Below are 18,044 nucleotides of genomic sequence, written 5' to 3'. Positions count from 1 at the left end.
CTCCTGCTGACCACACCGTTCCTGAGACAGGCCAGGATGCCCTTGGCTTTCTTGGCCACTTGGGCACATCCTTGCTCATATTCAGCTGCCCTCAACCAACACCCCCAGGACCTCCCCTGTTAACCAGGACTGCTGGTAAATGATGGAGAGTGTCTTGGCAAGCTCCTTCACAAACTCCCTCAGTACCCTCAGATTAATCCCGCCCGACCCCATGGACTTGTGAGAGTCCAGGTGGCAGAGTAGGTCATTAACTGCTTCCTCCTGGATGATGAAGGGTTTATTCTGCTCTCCATTCCTGTCTTCCAGCTCAGGGGCTGACAACTGGTCTGGCTATTAAAGACAGAGGCAAAGGCGGCATTCAGTACCTCAGCGTTTTCCTCATCCTTTGTCACTATGTTTCTCTTCACATCCAATAAGGGACAGAGATTCTCTTTGATTCTCCTTTTGCTGCCAATGTATTTGTAGAAACATTTCTTGTTGTTTTTCACAACAGTGGCCAGATTAAGTTGAAGTTGGGCTTTAGGCTTTCTAATTTTCTCCCTGCTTAACCTTACGAGATCCCTGTACTGTTCTTGAGCTGCCTGCCCCTTCTCCAGGAGTGGTAAACTCTTCTCTTTTCCCCGAGTCCCAGCAAAAGCTCCCTGTTAAGCCAGGACAGTCATCTTCCCCGATGGTTCATCTTACATAGGGACAGCCTGCTCCTGTGCCTTTAAGACTTCCTTTTTGAAGGACAACCAGCCTTCCTGGACCTCTTTGTTCTTCAGGACAGTCTCCCAAGGGACTATCTCAACCAGTGCCCTAAAAGTCTGATCCTGGTAGGTTTCTGGCTGTGGTTCCCAGGCTCCAGCTGTGACTCTTCTGGTGGAGCAAAACATGAGTAGTCAGTTATAGTAGAAAATCGGTTCAAAAGCATGTAGGATTGTTCTTCTGAAGACCTTCTTTGAATTTTTCCAGGCTCTCTCATCCATGGAGGAATTCAGAAACCTGGATCGGGATATTGAAGGGTCTGCGAAACGGTGGAAGAAATTTGTTGAATCTGAGTGTCCTGAAAAGGAGAAGTTCCCCCAGGAATGGAAGAATAAATCAGCTCTGCAACGCCTGTGCATAATGAGAGCGATCCGACCTGACCGCATGACCTATGCTGTCAGGTAGGGACACTTCCTCACTATTTCTGTAATGCTGTTGCTTAGCAGGCAACTTTGGATGTGTGTTGTCTAGGGAACAGGAGTAATTCAGGAGTATGTTTAGATTTATTTATATCGGATGTGAGTTCTGCAAAATGGTTGCCCATAAATGGGTGTACTGAATGCGTCATCTCTGAACTCTGCAAGACGATCAAAATGTTTCATTTAACTGGAGTTTCTTGCTCAGGGAGATCTAACCCCATTATCACCAATAGTGATGGATACAGTGTAACTAGCACCGGACATGGAGCAGACATGCCAGCTCAGAAATGAGCACCATCCTACAGGTGTTACACATCTGCTACAGTCTTTTACAGATCAGTACAACTTCTAGAGTTCATTAAGGTTGATATGAGTTACTAGTTCCTTTATTACTGTTCTTAGGCACAAGAATAAAATATAGAAGTAAGGTGAAGTCTTATGAAGGCTTTATTTTCTTTTTTTATTTTCTGTAAAATGCAAAATTTATGTGATGTTAGTTCTGAAAGTTGTAGTTGTAAATTATGTAGTGAAGGTAACTAGGCAAACCTAACTTCATGAAGATATGCAAAAGCAATATGCTTGTTCCAGGAGAAGCTAAAGGTCTTTCACTCCATTAGGACTTGTTTTTTCCTTTCTGTCCTAGTAGCCTATGGTCTGACATTTCTGTAATGCCTTGCATGACACTGCCTCTCAAATAGTTTATATTGTTCCACCATCTGACATGTGCATGCATATGGGTGCATGGAGCAGATTGTGTTACTCAGCATATGAACCTGATTTCTGTTTGTGCTTTCAAGTTCGCAGAAAAATGGAGACAGACTGAGTAAATTCTCACTATGGTCAATGTTATTTATGTTTTATTAAATTACATACTATAATTTATCATAATTATACTGTTCTAAACCATCTTCTTTTACATGTTACTCTTTTAGAGCTAGATTATCCATGTGTTCTGTTAGCTGAAAAGATTGTTTTTCATGTTGCTATTTAGTTTGAGTAAAATAAGCTCTTATCTTTCTGAGCTTTTAAGTGCATATTTCACAGAATCACAGAATGGTTTGGCCTGGAAGGGGCCTTGAAGATCATCCAGTTCCACCCCCCCTGCCATGGGCAGGGACACTTTCCACTAGACCAGGTTGCTCAAAGCCTCATCCAGCCTGGCCTTGAAGACATCCAGGGATGGGGCATCCACAGCTTCTCTGGGCAACCTGTCCCAGTCCTTCACCATACTGTCCATGATGATATCCATTTCTTCCATATCAGTTCTTCCTGATGTCCAATCTAAACCTCCCCACTTTGAATTTAAACCCGTTACCCCATGTCCTATCACTACAGGCCCTTGTAAATGGTTCCCCCACCAGCTTCCTTCTGAGCCCTCTTCAGGCACTGGAAGGCTGCAATAAGGTCTCCCCAGAGCCTGCCCTTCTCCAGGCTGAACAAACCCAATTCTTTCAACCTTTCATCATAGCAGAGGGGCTACTGTTGACCACCACTCTCTGAGTGCAACCATCCAGCCAGTTCTTTATCCATCGAGCGGTCCATCTGTCAAATCCATGTCTCCACAGTTTAGAGACAAGGATGTCGTGGGATGGTATCGATGGCTTTGCACAAGTCCAGGTAGATGACATCGGTTGCCCTTCCTCTATCCACCAAGGTCGTGACCCCATCGTAGAAGGCCACCATATTAGTCAGGAACGATCTGCCCTTGGTGAAGCCATGTTGGCTGTCACCAATCACCTCCTCATTCTCCATGTGCCTTTGCATGGTTTTCAGGAGGATCTGCTCCATAATCTTGCCAGGGACAGAGGTGAGACTGACTGGCCTGTAGTTCCCTGATCCTCTGTTTTTCCCTTTTTAAAGATGGGGAAACTTATTTACTCAAGTTTAATTAATTTCTTCCAATCAAAATGGCAGCACTCACATAGCTCAAAAATAACTAGAACATTATGTGTTAAATCATCAATTCCTTTCATATTTCTCTTTTACAAAAAGGTAAGGGAATCCAAGTTCAAAAGCTTGGCTTAATATTTTTAGGGCCTGGGCATGCCAAGCTTTTTTACTCGTTTGCACTGGAGTATTTAAAGGTTTTGTTTCTTATCTAGAAGTAGGCTAGAATGTAAACACGTTCAAAGAGTAACAGTTCACAGCCCCTTCCCCAAGACATTGTAGATGTTTGTGACTGAAGTTCTTATTGAAATAGAGGATAGTCAGAAATTAGGCCCAAAAGGCTTAAGAAGAGTTTCTGTTTAGAGAAATCTCATACCCCAAAAGTTAATGTGAAATTATTAGTGCCTTAGACTTCCTGGTTCCTCCTTGACAGTATCATATTCCTCAAACATAGCCACCACAGAGAAGTCTAATTGTAATCTGCTACCTTATTTTCCTAAGCACTTTCAGCATCTGTGACCCTTCAAAACTAGTGGTTTCTACAGAGTACTGGGGAGCTGTATACTTTGACCAGGAAGACTTCAGTTTCAACATCCCTGGTTTGATTAGTAGTGTTTCAAGATCATGTGCATCTCAACAAATTATTCAGGTTTTGGTTATCTACAATGTCATGGAATTCCACAAGTTGTTTTCCAGTTCTCAGCTTGCAGATCTCTTCCTTCTGTGTATCAGTTAAATCCACTAACATTAAATACCTTACTGAAGATCGATGGACATCACTATAAGTATAGTCCTAACCTTCCTGTCTCTCTCAGAGTCTTGACAAGTATTTGAGTGCATTTAGGAGTCAAGGAATAATTCAGTAGCCTACCCATAGGTGACTAGGAGTATTTTAGATGCCTTAAAATAACCCTGCCACACATCTAGCTGCTGTTCAGAAAGGCATAAAACCCTTTGTGTGCCATGTCAAATATACCACCTCCATGAAGATGCTCTAGGAAGCTCCATGTCATCTAAAATAACAGGGATATTATCCTCCCTCCATTCCTGTCCAGGCTTCTTGCATTTCACAGTCTTGCAATTTAGATTTTTCAACCACTCTTCATAGCAGATCCCTGGGGATAATTGCACAGTCTTTTTTATTGCCTAGGCCTAAGTAGCCATCAGGAGAAATCTCTTGTACCATGACTCACTCCTTACAGCGTAGGTGAGGGCAGTGCTCTACTGTCCATAACCAGGAATCATAATTCCCTCAAGAGGGTTACCCAGTTCATCCTTCAACCTTATTGAAGAACATCAGCAAGGAGCTTCTTGCAGCACCTTGTGCTCCCATGCTTCCACATTCATGGTTAGGTCAGATCAGTCCAGAAACTACTAGCAAGGTATAACTTGGTCATGGTGAAGTCCTTCCAAAAGCACTGGTACTTCTGCCTTAAGGGATAGACCTTTGAAACAATATGGAAACACTAAGGACTCTGGTAGCTGGCACCTCCAGCCATGGAGGTGCCAGCTCCACATAACATTTATGTGGACTCTTCAGATAAAGGATTTTAGGCATCTGTGGCTTCATATAACTTAGAAAAGCTATGAGCTAGCCATTTGACGAATCTTACTGCTTAGACTGTAAACCAACCCTACAAACACCTGATTTGAAAGACACCAAGTGTAGGCACTCTTCCAGTCCTGTCTCTGGGGCAGACCTTCCTTTCCTGCTTGTGTGGTCCATTTCTGAGTCTCCAAGTCACATTAGTTCTGCTTCTGAATCTCCAAGATATTATTTCATAGAGCTGAGACTTGACGGAAAGCAAGAATGTTGTGACCTTGTACCTGATGGACACTTTAAAAGTTGTTCTTCAGCAAATTTTGATGTGGAACGGAAGAATCTACTTGAAAGAGGCACCAAACAAAGTGGAAGCTTTTTCTTTTACAGTCCCTTAGGTATTTCTATTCCAAATGTCTTATACTAGTCCTTGAGGAAGACTCATCTCTCTTAGAAAGAATTTGGCTGCCTTATTCTGGTATCATCTACCAGGCCGATGTTTTTCTTCCCCACAGTATTGAGGTTTCAAAAGGCTTGAGTCATGCATCTACACTAGAAGAGCAACTGCTCATTCCTGGGGTTTGAATATAACATTGCTACCTTTGAATCAGTGTTGACTGTATCCTCTTCTTCTAAAGCAGTGATGTTGGTTAGCTCACCGTGTGGAAATTCAGCCTGGATGTTCCCATGCACTGTATCCTCTTCAGGCAGATGCTTCAGAGCTGAATTCTTTCCTATTAACTCAGTTTTATTTTTCCTTGTGACTGACACAGAGGCTAAGCTACACAGGCTAGATATTCTTAGAGCTCTTGTCTTTTATCTTTCCAAAACAAAGTAATTTTCTAAATCGTCTGGACTTTTTGTGACTTTTGGTGATAAATCTAAAGGAATGCTGGTTCCCCTCAAAGACTGTGTGGATTACAAAGTACCCGGCAGTTTTCTGTACGTTAACTGTTTCTTCTCTCCTGAGATAACTTTGTCAGAATCAAGCCTCTACTTGTATTGAACTTCTGAATACAGCATTGGGCTTGTAGGTCCCACTGTTTTCCCTTCTCACTTCCTTTCATTTGACAGATATTGATGTGTCGTGTGTCATTTTACCCCTGTAAATAGTGCCAGATGTTCCTACTGAATGACAGCTCCTGAAGCCCAGACTGCAGATCCTCTCTAAAATTATTCCATGCCCCTTTTTTTTCATTAAGTTTCTTATTTGTTTGAATCAGCAAAAGGAAAACTAATTAATTGATTATTTGCACGCAATCTGTCTTTTCTGAACAATAGTAGACTGGCAAAACATTTTTGTTTCTGGCAGAGATTTTGTAGAAGAAAAGCTTGGCAGTAAATATGTGGTAGGGAGATCCCTGGATTTTGCAACAACCTTTGAGGAATCAGGACCTGCAACCCCGATGTTTTTTATCCTGTCCCCAGGAGTTGACCCACTGAAGGATGTGGAGAAACAAGGTAAATAAATCATGTCTCTAGGCATACCACAGCATTACTTTTTTATATTCTGCATAATTATCTTGGCATGACATTCTTGTGCTGTTTTATTTTCCCCATCTTTTTGTAGATAGTAATCTGTTAAAAATAGATAATGGTGAGAGGATGTGATTGTTTCTTTTTTCTTTTTTTTTTTCCTTTTTTCTTAAAGGTTTTTGGATCTTCATCTACATTTTAAATTAAACCTGTCTCTTCCCTACATTGCTTGGATTCCCGCTGTGGTTCACACTGCAATGATTTCTGAGTTGGTCTTGTACACAACCTATAATTTACGTCAGGCATATCTAATATGCTGTCAGATAGCTAAAAATAAGCAACAGCATCCTATAACATTCTGCCTGTTAGTGGCAGAGCTTCCAGTTTTTAATCCCATCCTTCCTGAGTTGATTTTGGTGTGAATGGTCAGATGTAGTGTTGTCAGCTGGTTTCAAAGCCAGAGGGGTTTCTCTAAGGTGCCTTATTTGAGAATGCAGTGATTTCTGTTTTGCACTGACTGCTGGACCCAGTGCCTGTGCTGTAAAGCTGACAATGTGCAGAATTTGCTCTGGGTCTCAGCTCCACTCTGGAACAATTACTATTTTCAGCAATTTACAGTCTGGAAATCAGGTCACTTCTGGCTGTCAGAGGTCACTGTAGTCATTTCTTTTGAGACTGTTACAAGGCTGGTGGCCCAAACAGAGAAACCAGTAACACTGATCTAAACCATCACCCAGGCAAGCAGTGAAAGAATACTGACCTGTAGATTTCTTTTCTTCTCTATGATGCACCTTCTGGGTCATCACAAAATAATGTTTGAGTCAGTCTTTGCCCACATTCCCATAAGCAGCTTTCAGAGATGTTAAAGGACAGTGCAGCCTGAGCTACAGGGCAGATGGCGGTTCTCAGTTGCGGGGAGTTCCTGGATTTAGCATTGTGTTTCATGCTCCTTCTGCAGTGACATCAGGTCTCATTGTGAATTGAAGGGGATCCCCCTAAGGAAGGTCCTACCATGTGCCTGGCTTCCCTTTGGAGCCACGTCAGTGATCCTCTCTCTCACTGTTTTATTTTCTTGTATGGGAAATGAAGCACAGAAATGTAGCCATGAATGGTTTAATTGGAATTGTAAAGATGTGTGTAGTTGAGCACCTGGGGTTAGTCAGCCAGAAAAGTTACGAGTAAAAGTGAAAAAAATCTAATGAAATAAAACCACTGCTTCAGTGCAGCTGCACCTGCCTTAAAGCCTGCCTCGCTGGGGTTTGGATTGGATTCATTATTCAATATTTTCTCTGCCCTTCATTAGGTTTTATTAAAGTGCAAGTCTGGCTAGATAATTCTTGTGAATGGAAGGTATCTTCTTCCAGATGCTGCCCATTGATGGGACCTTTCCTTGGCAGCATGGAGAGGACCCTGCAGCAAACATTGTTGGGCTCAGAAAGCTTCCTCACCTCCCAGCTAAGGGCAGCCTGCCTGCACTGTTCCTCACCTCTCTGAGCCAGCAAGGGGGAAGACTGGCATCATCTTTGGTGAGGCATCCAGCGCAGACCCACTGTGTGTCCCTCTGCAGTCCTGTTCCTATCTGGGAATTGGAAACAACAATCAATATTAATTTTATTATTAATCACCTGGTTTGGGGTAGCACCCTGCATTCTGTAAATTTGCCCTATCCCTTCTTGACAGGGTAGGTCTTGAAGGCAGAGGAGACGATTAGCAGCTCTCAAGGCTGGCAGCCACCAAAGATGCTGAGAGAGAAAACTGGAAACTCTCAAATACAGGGAGACCTGTATCCCAGGGGGTTGCTTTAGTAAGGCTAAGCAGAAAGCTTGACCAACTGGAAGTTTGGACCTTTATTTACTTCTGTTTCCAATCTTAAGCAAAGAACTGATTCCTAAGTCTTGCAAGACAAATCTTTTCCTTGTTTTACTATAACACTTGCCTGCTTTTAGCAGAAATCAGAAATTAAGGGTTCACCCTCTAGATGAAGGCGAATCTGCATGCAGAGATAAGTAAGCATTCCCAAGGGATCAGCACACAGGGACATGTACTGACTCCCTGACTGAGCCAAATGTATCCTGCTATGATGCTTGGAGCCAGAGTGGATGTTTGCCGGGCTGCTGCCCTCTGGCAGCACAAATTGGTTCTCAGTTTCTGAGGAGCACACAGCAGAGAGGTCTTGCTCCAAGCAGTTGCTTCTCCTGTGAGACAAGGAGCAACTGGTGTCCTCTGTCTTTGGATGACAGATAGATTCAAAAAACTAAACAGAAGACCTTTAGCCATGATCACTTAAAGGATCTGCAGCACTGGGATACTACGGAAGAATCAGGGGAGTCCAAAGGTATATCACAAACTAAATGAAGAAACACTAAATAGCTTCCATCCTTCCTCCAGAGCAGGAGGGAATGACATGGGTTTCTGGGTTCTCACCCTGCACCATGCAGAGGGATGTAGAAGAGACTGCAGGAGGTGGTCTGCAGTGGCACCTGGAGCACCCCTTCCCACAGGCTCTGGTCAGTCCACTGACCATGAGCTCTCCCACAGACACTGTGGTGCACCAAGAGGCATCTCCACACCTGCTAAAAACCAGTGTGATCCATAAGAAGTCTGGAGGGATGACTGACCTTTAGCTCCAAGAAACCTGGGAGGCCATGGTTGAGACACAGGAAGCTCAGGCAGCTTTCATTTCAGATGTTTTCTCAAAACTGAATAGGTTCCTAACATTACTGGTGGTTCTAGCATGCACTGCAGGGTGTGTTTCCTCACCAAATGTCTTGCAGGAAATTATTTTAATTTCCTATCAACGTAAAATGTGTTTTTACACAAGGTTGCAGGGGAATAATGTTCTTTAAACAACAGGCACTTTGTAATAATATACTTTTGTGTTGATGCTGCTCTGTAATTAAAAGTAGATGGAAGAAGCTACTGCTGTTTTCAGTGCTTTAGCAAGGAGTGTGTGAGAGGCGAGATAACTATTATAAGAAGTGTGATAGTTCTTCCGTGAGGATTTTTGATAAGGCTGAACTCTGCCTTGCTGCTGCTGTCTGAGCTCTGCTGTGCTGTGTGCCATTTCAGGTAAAAGTGCTGAACATTGCTCTTTTTTTCTTTTAGGAAAGAAACTTGGTTATACATTTAACAACAGGAATTTCCACAATGTTTCCCTTGGACAAGGTCAAGAGGTAGTTGCTGAACAAGCTCTAGATCTGGCTGCGAAGGAGGGTCACTGGGTCATCCTTCAGGTACCTATCTTTGGAAACAATCCTGCTGTTCTCCTGTGTTACCAGGAGGTACTAACAGGTTACCTGATGCCCTGTTAATGTCACCCTGGCAGGGCAGCCTATTGTTCTTATCTGGTGGGAGGTGTGACAAGGTCTCATCTGTGTGTCCAGAGCAGCCACCTTCTAACTATTTCAGGCTGCTGTTTATTGCTTTTATCAGGCGCTGTTGTTTTGGTTTTCTTGTTCTTTGAGCCTTCTGTAGGGTGTGTAATCATAGGGAGTCCTCTGAGGGAAGGTTGTGCTACACTTTCCCATGCTTTTATTTGCTTCATGAATAAATGAAGAGCTTTGTTCTTAAGAGCTGTTAGACTGGTTCTCTTACTACCACTCAAAACTTACCCCATATTTAAATGAGCAATGAGAATGTGCACACCACCCTAGGAAAGGCAGAGGCTGTCAGCAGTGGTGCCGATTCCTTTATGCATCCCAAAACAGGTAAATGTTTGAAGCTCTTATCACAACTTTGCAATGTTTCACAGCCTTTTTGAGTGCGAAGGGAGCTCTGTCTTTGTCAAGTGCTCTCTGGAGCCTCTTATTCAGTGAGTGCTTGGATTTGCTAATATGCAGAGTCAGTGATGCCAGCTTTCATTGCTGGTCTTGGGAAGCCCTCTGATTTCCTTGATGTGGATTTTATAAATGCTTATTGCCACTGAGTTGTTTGGATAAGGATTAGATTAAGACGAAGCTTTGAGTCCTGATCTGAGCCTGCAGGCCTGATTTTGGACTTAAATTAAATGCCATTGATATTTTGATTGTAATTTTTGCTTTTTTTTTTTTTTGCAAGCTCCCTCCAAGGTAGTTAATGCTGAGCTTCTCAAGAGCTTTTAATACAGATGGCTGCAATACTAGTATCTATCTTTGAGATGATGATGAAAAAATATGCAGCTTTTTTGAGACATACTCCATTCAGTAATGCAAAGTGAAGGGTTTTTTTGTACAATGATGGCTAGAACGTGGAAAAAATCTGTTAGCAATGTCATCTTCCATATTTGTTGCTTCAGTGCTAGCCGATGAGTACTGTGGGCCAGAAGTATTTTTATTTCATCCATTCACATCTTCTCTGATGGTCAGAGCAATCAGTAAGAGGTCTCAGCAGACAGTGAAGATTAAACCAGAAGAGCTGCAGGAATTAGATTTATATGAAAGAACAGTTCTGATGGTCAGGCTAACTGGTTTTCCAGCAATGCTTGCCAAGTGTGACTATCTGTGGTGGCACAGAGCAGACAGCTTCCCCATGAGCTTAGAAAGAAGCTTAATTCAGCTGGCTTCTAGCAGGTTTTGATGAAAACTTCCTGGGGCAAACTCAGCAGTCACAGTGGGGACTGAGAGGACACAGTCTGCCAGGTGCCAGTGTTGGGTCTCCTCAGTGTCAGTCAATCACCTGTGACTTTCTCTGGTGTGGTTGCAAAAGTGACAAAACTTTGTACATTTACATATTCTAGTTCTGGTTTGTGCTAAGTTTGGAATAAAGCAATATGGACAAAATTATTCAAAACAGAGATCAGAATTCTTTCTTTCTTAGTTTTTATAGCCATAGACATTCTAAGCAACTCAGGCAGTGAGGGCCTCACTGGGAGCTGGTGTCGTGCGTTGGTGGCACTTTGCTTTCAGGACAGACTTGGGAACATCCAGTGGATGTTTGAGGCAGGCAGTACCCTTTCACTCCAGTTTCTGCATTTTGTGTCTTGGTTAGGCACATGGAGTGTCAACAAAGTGATGGAACTTGTCACCCAGACAGGTCAAGCTACCAGAACCTTCCTCTGTGTCTCACTTTGTGTTCCCATCTCATTCCAAGGGCTGGAGCTTCATGCAAGAAGAAAAAGGGAACAGCCTGAAGTGCTAGGTGCATGTACCCTGCACTGACCGACAAGACTTCACTAGTCAAACAAAACTCTTATGCATATTAAATCAAATCGCCCTCTGGACAAACCAGTTTTTACGAGGTTGGACAAACTGACTGTATAAGGCTGAAACTCTGACCTCTCTATATACTGGTAAAATCAACATCCAAACTCACCACATCAGGAATCAATGGGTAAGAGTCCCACAAAAGATTCTCCTGTCATTTCAGTCATAGGTGGATCATAGCAAATATTTGCCATATGGTAGTTTGTTTGGCAGGATGTTTCCCTGCAAGGCTTTTGATGACAAATATCTCGTAAACAGTTTCAGGAGTGTTTGTAGATCAGTTGCACAGGATCTGGAATGACAGAGAAAACTCAATTTACAGAAGTGTCCCAGGATTTGTGATTCATTGTATTAATAATAAAAGAGTGGACCGAGTACATCTCAAGAGGTAGTCAGGATAATTTTACCCAGGTTAATCAAACTCATTACTTGGAGGCTGTATCCCACAGGACAGTTGTACTCAGGTTTCCCATTTGATTTTGAGCAGACAAAAACCAGTTGCTAGGTTCCCTTTGCTAACCACTGAACAACTCCTCAGCGCAAGTGGAGTAGAGCTCCCGTTTCATACACTGAATTTGCTGTCTGATGACAACTCGTGCACATGTTCTCCAAGTGAAACACTCAGAAGCAGAGAAAGACCTTGAAACTGGTGCAGGCATTCCCCAGCGCCAGCTGAGAACTTATCAGTGCTGCTCTCTGTATCCAGGAACACAGCTTCCTAGCAGCCACAGTAAAGAGATTTAAAGGTTTCCTGGCTGAATCCAGCACATGTTCTTAGCTGAATCCAGCTAATGGTCTTCAACCATTAGCCAAAACATCACTTACTTTTCTTTGTGTTTGAGTTAATTTAATTCTTGAGCATCTTTCCATTTTCATAGGTTGTTGCTTCACTGAGCCAGGTTAATGTACTAAATTGAATAACTGAGCTCCTAGAGCAAAACTGTGTGAGATTCAGACATTGGTAGAGCCCTTCTTATTGCATCATAAATACAATGGATCCTTTTTCTGTGCACTTCACAACTAGTCCTAGCTACAAGCAAAAGAGGTATATTGTCCTGTATGCGATATATTGTCCATTCAAGGCACACATAAGCATTTGGCACTAAGCCTCTGCTTCAGCAGAGAATAATTTTCCTTCCAGCTACAGTACCTTTTAATTCCTAGATATATGTAAAAGGAGAAGTATGCACTCTACTTCCAGTTCTCCTTGAGTTTTGGACAAGTACTCTGATGGAGGAAGGTATTGGATTTTAGACAACTGTTTTCCTTTCTGCCTTATGTCACAACAGCCATTCCCAAGTTTTTCCAATTGCAAATTCACTTTCAAACCAGCAAGTAATCCAAATATTGATGTGGGATGGAATTAATTTTCTGTTGGGCTTTCAGTAGCTTTGTAACTGCTGCAGTCCCAGTTTTGTTGTACAGCTGCTCTGGAAACTTCTGTCTCAGGACATATTTTGGATTAAACACAAATATGATGGAGTCCTCTTGAAAACAGTTTATTTTACTCCATTTCTTGAGATTAATCAAGCATATGTCCTTTGCTGTGCATTTCATCTGCTCATCAGTAACTGCCTTTACATCCTTGTATCTTGTTAAGTGAAATTTGATAAAATAAGCTCCAACATTGTCTTTAAAGCATTGTGGAGTCCAGGTCAGTCCAGATTTTCCGTAGTTCATGCTCATTTGCTCTCTGACCAGTCAAATCCCAGCAGTTTCCCATACCACTAATGGCTTCATTTGAGCTGAGGTCCAGATGTCAGCTCTGGACTGTGGGGTTTGAGCAAAGGATGAAGCACTGGATTGCTTGGAGAAGAGATGAGGAGAAACTCAAATGCCTTCCTAAGCCTTAAATTGTGTCAGATCCTGTATAAATACAAGTGGATCCATGTGACGCCTGTTTTTCTGTTGTTGTATTGGATCAAAAGAAAGTAGAGGCCAGAGGGAGAACCAAGTTGCCATTGCAGAAATGGTTTTAATGCACCTCTTCAGAAGAGGCAATATCCTGTCATCATCCTTGCCCTGAATGCCCCCTCCTGGCTGACCATGGACTGATCTTCTGTTTCACCTGGGCCTTACCAGCCTCTAATGCCCTATTCATGCAGTCTTTGTACCTGAATTTTTCCTTCCTCTCTGCCATTATCCTGAGGAAATGTCTTTACTTGTCAGCTAAACATTGCCAGGAGACATTAGTGGGGCTGGACCTCAGCTGTTTGTCCTGTCTCATTGTGAGCAAAGATTCTGCTCCTGGTTTTGGATGAAGAGGTCTAGCTCTCTGACAGTTAAGGAGCGAGGATAATCCAAGGATCATTCCCAATAGACGTCTCATATATTACCCATCATATTTTGGAGCTTAAAACAGGCTAATAGTGTAGAAAGGAGCAATTGTGAACAAATTAGCCTAGAGGTAGTCCTAGGCACATTTCATTTACTATCAACATTAAAGCATGTCTGTGCTAAAAGAACATGCAATATATATTGTACTTCATTGCAAAAATTGTCTTAAAAACAATCAGACACTTACTGATATCCTGGAAGTGCTGCAGAGGTTTCAGACTTGCTCTCTCTGGGTTTTGTCTTCTGTTCGCTTTCTCCACTTGCATCTGCCTTCTTTGTATGTTGACCATGTGTCATAGAACAGTCTATTTTTGCTCAAGTTCTAGCAGAAAAGGGCTAGGTTCTCATGTGGAGGAGAGACTGCAGCAGATGTGGGTATATATAGATCCTGAGAGCAGTGAAGTTGCTACAGCACAGCTTTAGTATGTGGTCAGTGGTGGCCCAGCCAAGATCCTAGTGCTTCTAGAGGTGTAAAGCTTGCTCTGATGCTTGTACTGACTTGACTCAGAGTTGTCAGTACCTATATAGCTAGACCAGTGCTATTTCTGTGCCTGTATTGGTGAAATCACATTGCAAATTGTGGAGGAGACACATCCACAAAGGCTAGGAATAGATGCATAGTTTTTAGTACAGCAAAAGGCAGGGTGGTGCCACCGTGTTCTTAATTGCTTAGTGGCTAAGTTGGTGAGCAAAGAAGTGATACTGTAGATGAAGAAACTACTTAGTCTGACACAGGCCAGGTAAGAGGATGGCGAACTTGGTAGGGCCCAGAAACATAAGAGGAGCATACAGCATGTTCGGAGGTGAGGCTGAAGGACAACAAATGAATTGCACTTGCTTTCATGTGCTGAAGTCTTCCAACTTGTGTGGAGAGACTTGGTGGGGATTAAGGGCTTCAAGGAGTGATCAGATAGTGCTGACTCTGAAAGGATCAAACTGTGTTCTTCCTTGTCAAATGCAAGAAGAGTGAGGTCTGAAAAAGCCTCAGGGTGCTAGTGCTGAAATCCAAGCACTTCACATAGATGAGAGTGTGATGCAGCCCTCACTACCTGCCAAGTGTGGAACCTTTGGTAGGTTGGCTGCCGTAATGTCTTAGCTAGGAGAAAGCACATGCCAGAGATGGTATAACTTCTCTAGTGCTTCCAGAGCTCTGAGATCGCCTCTCCACGCTGAGCAACAGCAAGCCTGTTGCTCAAAAATAGGTCTCTGAGGTATATGAAGAGGTGTTGGTGGTAGGGTCTGTGCTTGTCCTGTATTCACATGATCGTGGGGTTGGCTGTGGAAGGATGGAGCCATTTCTGAGCATGTGTGTCATCTTCTCATGTGATGAAACCTCACACTACCATTGACAGTTAGCATGGTCAAGGGAAGAGACTCTCTGCAGTGCCCCCTCCCTGTCATTTTTTATAACCCTACATGATGCAGTAGGTATTAAAGTTTTATGCTGTCTTTGGACTGTAAAGCTTTACAGTAGCTTTCAGGTTAACTGTAAAAACAGTGGCTATTTTCTGAGAGAATCTTGCAAGAAAATGACACTTTGTAAAAACAACTAATTCTTATTGCTCTGGGAGGTGATTTGTGATAAGGCATGAAGCAGACAGCCACTTTCAGAAATGTGAAGGGTCTGAAGTTATTATCAGCAAAGGGAGTTCATTGTGGAGTGTGTGCTGGTTCATGTATATGTGGTGCTATTTCTGATGGTTACCATAGCAACACTTACATCCTGTGATATATGTTGTGCCTTGTGAAGTACAAACACACAGAGGTGCTTGGAAGTGAATTCCCTAAGAAAACCCTCTGGTGCTCCCATGTTCTTGCATGGGCACCCTTTTGCCACAGATCCTCATCCTCCAGTACCTGATCTCAGTCGCACATACTCTATGATGCCAAGTGGGGAAATAACACAGGGCAGAGTGCTGTGACACCTGTGGTCAGTGTGCATGGGCGTATGTTTCAGATTTCTTCTTTGCCTTCTGTTCAACAGTTTGCTTTTTAGCAGGATTTGGCCTCCACTCTCCATTCATAAACAAGGTAATGAATTTGAGACCATTTTCTATTTCTGCCTTGTTTTTCCTGCAGCACAGACCTAGACACGAGCTGTCAGAGATGCTGAGGAGTTGTCTTTTACCCTTGCACAGCAGCTCTTTCACAGTCTTCAAAATCTGGTTAAGAAAAAATGTAATAAACAGTGTAATATGCACAATGAGGTTTAGGGAAATAGTGTTGGGAGTGCGTGAAGCCTATAGCCAAAGGAAGGTGGACAGGCTGGATTATCCCCTTTTTCTCCTGAATAAAATCTAGATGTAGCCATTAAAATTGGTGGGAGGTGGGTTTCGAAACAAGCAAGAAGAGTTGTTTCTTTGATCAACATGTAGCTCAGCATATCATTCAATTATTGTGACCACACATGTGTTGTCATTAGTCATGGTCTGTAAAGTTGTGTAATCTGACTGCTGAGAATTAATTTGCAAATTATCCTCCAAACCTGTTGTTGTGGTTTAACTCCAGCCAGCAAAATACCATGAAGCCACTGGACACCTTCCCCTGTTCCTTCAGTGGAGGGGGAGAATAGAGGAAAAATACATTTGAATTTGTTGCAGGGATTCCCCAGCACTAGATAAAAGACACCTTATCAGTACTTTTCTCAGGGTAAATCCAGGAACATGGCTTCATACCAGCCACTCTGAAGAAGGTTAACTCTTTCCTGACTAAAACCAGCACATCTGTGAATTCCCTCCACATCATCTCTCTCTGGTTTTTGCAGACATATTAATTGATCAAGTCATGAATTTTGAATACCAACCCATGTTTTCCTCCATATATTCCTCTTTTCCATCCCTTATATCACAAAATTATAGTATATAAGTACAGTCAATTATCATTACATTAGTAATATTCCTTAAGTTGGCTGTTAGAAGGCAGTGATAGTGACAAATAATGCTCATTCGTGTCATGTCAACACAAGCAAAAGCAATTATTTTTCCACAATCTAACATGACAAAAGCAAATGTAGGAAGAAAATACCAATTAAAGATGAAAATACTTAAGGCCAGGTATGCAGTCTATGATTAAACTGATGCTTAATGCACAATTTTTCTTTTGCTGTTTTTTTCTTTCCCTGTATTACTAAATCCCTGTAGCTGTTTGAAACACTTTGGTTACAGTTTTTCGTCCACTCCTACTTTATTAGTGGACTTGGGTTTTTAGAGTGAGTTGGTTTCCATGACCATGGGGATTACCTCGTCTCTTGGAATCCTAAACGCATCAGGCAAGCTCTGGAGCATCAGCAGTCAGATATAATTGCATTCTGTTTACTGCTCTTCACATGGTTACTGTTTAAGACAAAGCAATACTACTCCAGAACACGACTGCTTTGCTCAGACATCTCCTCTTTGCCTCCTCCCACCTCCTAAATTCCATTTCATCCATGTAGCATGAGCATAATCCTACATCCTTTCAGGAAAGGAGACTGAATTTATGCAGTTTTAAATAAGAAATGTTGTTCACAGCAGTGTGAATCAGTTTGAGGGCAACAGGACTGGGGGATGAAAGGTGTCCATGGCTTTTCCAAGCAGTAATTCTCTTGAGTCATGTTTCATGAAGCAGCTGCTATCTCAGAGGCAAAGGCTTGAACTCTGGCAGGAGTCATCTAGCAATTTATTTGACTTAGGGCATCAAGAAAGCCCCATAAAATCTTGTGCAGAAGAGGACAGTATTGAGGTTACCAAGCAGCAGAGAAGCTGGTATTTACATTTAAAAAGCAGAGGTGTTGGGCAAGGAGATGGAAGCACAGAAGCTTTTTCTCAGTTCTTGGTACATTTTGTACCCAGACCCATAGAGGGTGAGAAGATAAAGTGCGCATTTGTATAAGATGTTACATATGTCTGCAGTTGCACACTTGCTGTGTTATTTTCCTATACCCCTGAAGCCAGTGTATCTCCCATATTACTAGAAGGCTTCTGAAAGCACCACTCATCCCCTTTAAATTCAGATGCCTATGACAGAAATAACTTCATCTGACCCAGTCGTGACAGCCCCCTTTTCCAGGCCGAGCAGAGAACTGGTCACTTGTACCAGGCTGATCTATCGGATGTACGGTACACATCTGTTTTAGGATAAGGTGATCTACCTTCTCCATATTTCTCCAGTGGCATGACTTATTCAGCCTCAGACATTTGTGCTCAGACATACTCATATCCAGTACCCTTGAAAACTTGCAAACATCCAGAGGCATAAAGCCGTTGTGAAGGCAACTTGTACTGAAGTTAGTTTTGTGCGACCAAGAACAGATGAGCTTTTGTTCTGTGACATTTGAGAGGACGGTTACTGTCTGAAGGACCTAAGTGTGCCTGCTAGCATAGCTGCTTGTAGAGGCTGTGTGGCGTTGCTTGCAGAGCCAACACTTGGATCTACATACATTCCTGTCACCATTATGAATCTAGAAATCATATTTCACCA

The 18,044-nt window shown here is 42.6% G+C and overlaps 1 protein-coding gene across 1 annotated transcript in view; it reads left to right on the top strand.

The window, feature by feature from the left end:
- Window positions 1–954: 954 nt before the first annotated feature.
- Window positions 955–18,044, top strand: part of LOC104512017 (dynein heavy chain 9, axonemal-like) — a gene marked incomplete at its 5' end in the record, with an annotated part of 47,140 nt that continues 30,050 nt past the window's right edge. Inside the window, 3 exons of the mRNA XM_010154834.1 lie at window positions 955–1,148; window positions 5,906–6,054; window positions 9,175–9,302. Of these exons, the coding sequence (XP_010153136.1) occupies window positions 955–1,148; window positions 5,906–6,054; window positions 9,175–9,302 (471 nt within the window). The remainder of the gene's footprint in view (window positions 1,149–5,905; window positions 6,055–9,174; window positions 9,303–18,044) is intronic.

This window comes from Eurypyga helias, unplaced genomic scaffold (genome assembly GCF_000690775.1).
Source record: "Eurypyga helias isolate BGI_N326 unplaced genomic scaffold, ASM69077v1 scaffold10457, whole genome shotgun sequence".
NCBI lineage: Eukaryota > Metazoa > Chordata > Aves > Eurypygiformes > Eurypygidae > Eurypyga > Eurypyga helias.
The sequence above is the reverse complement of the archived record's forward strand: the minus strand, read 5'-3'. Positions and strand labels throughout refer to the sequence as shown.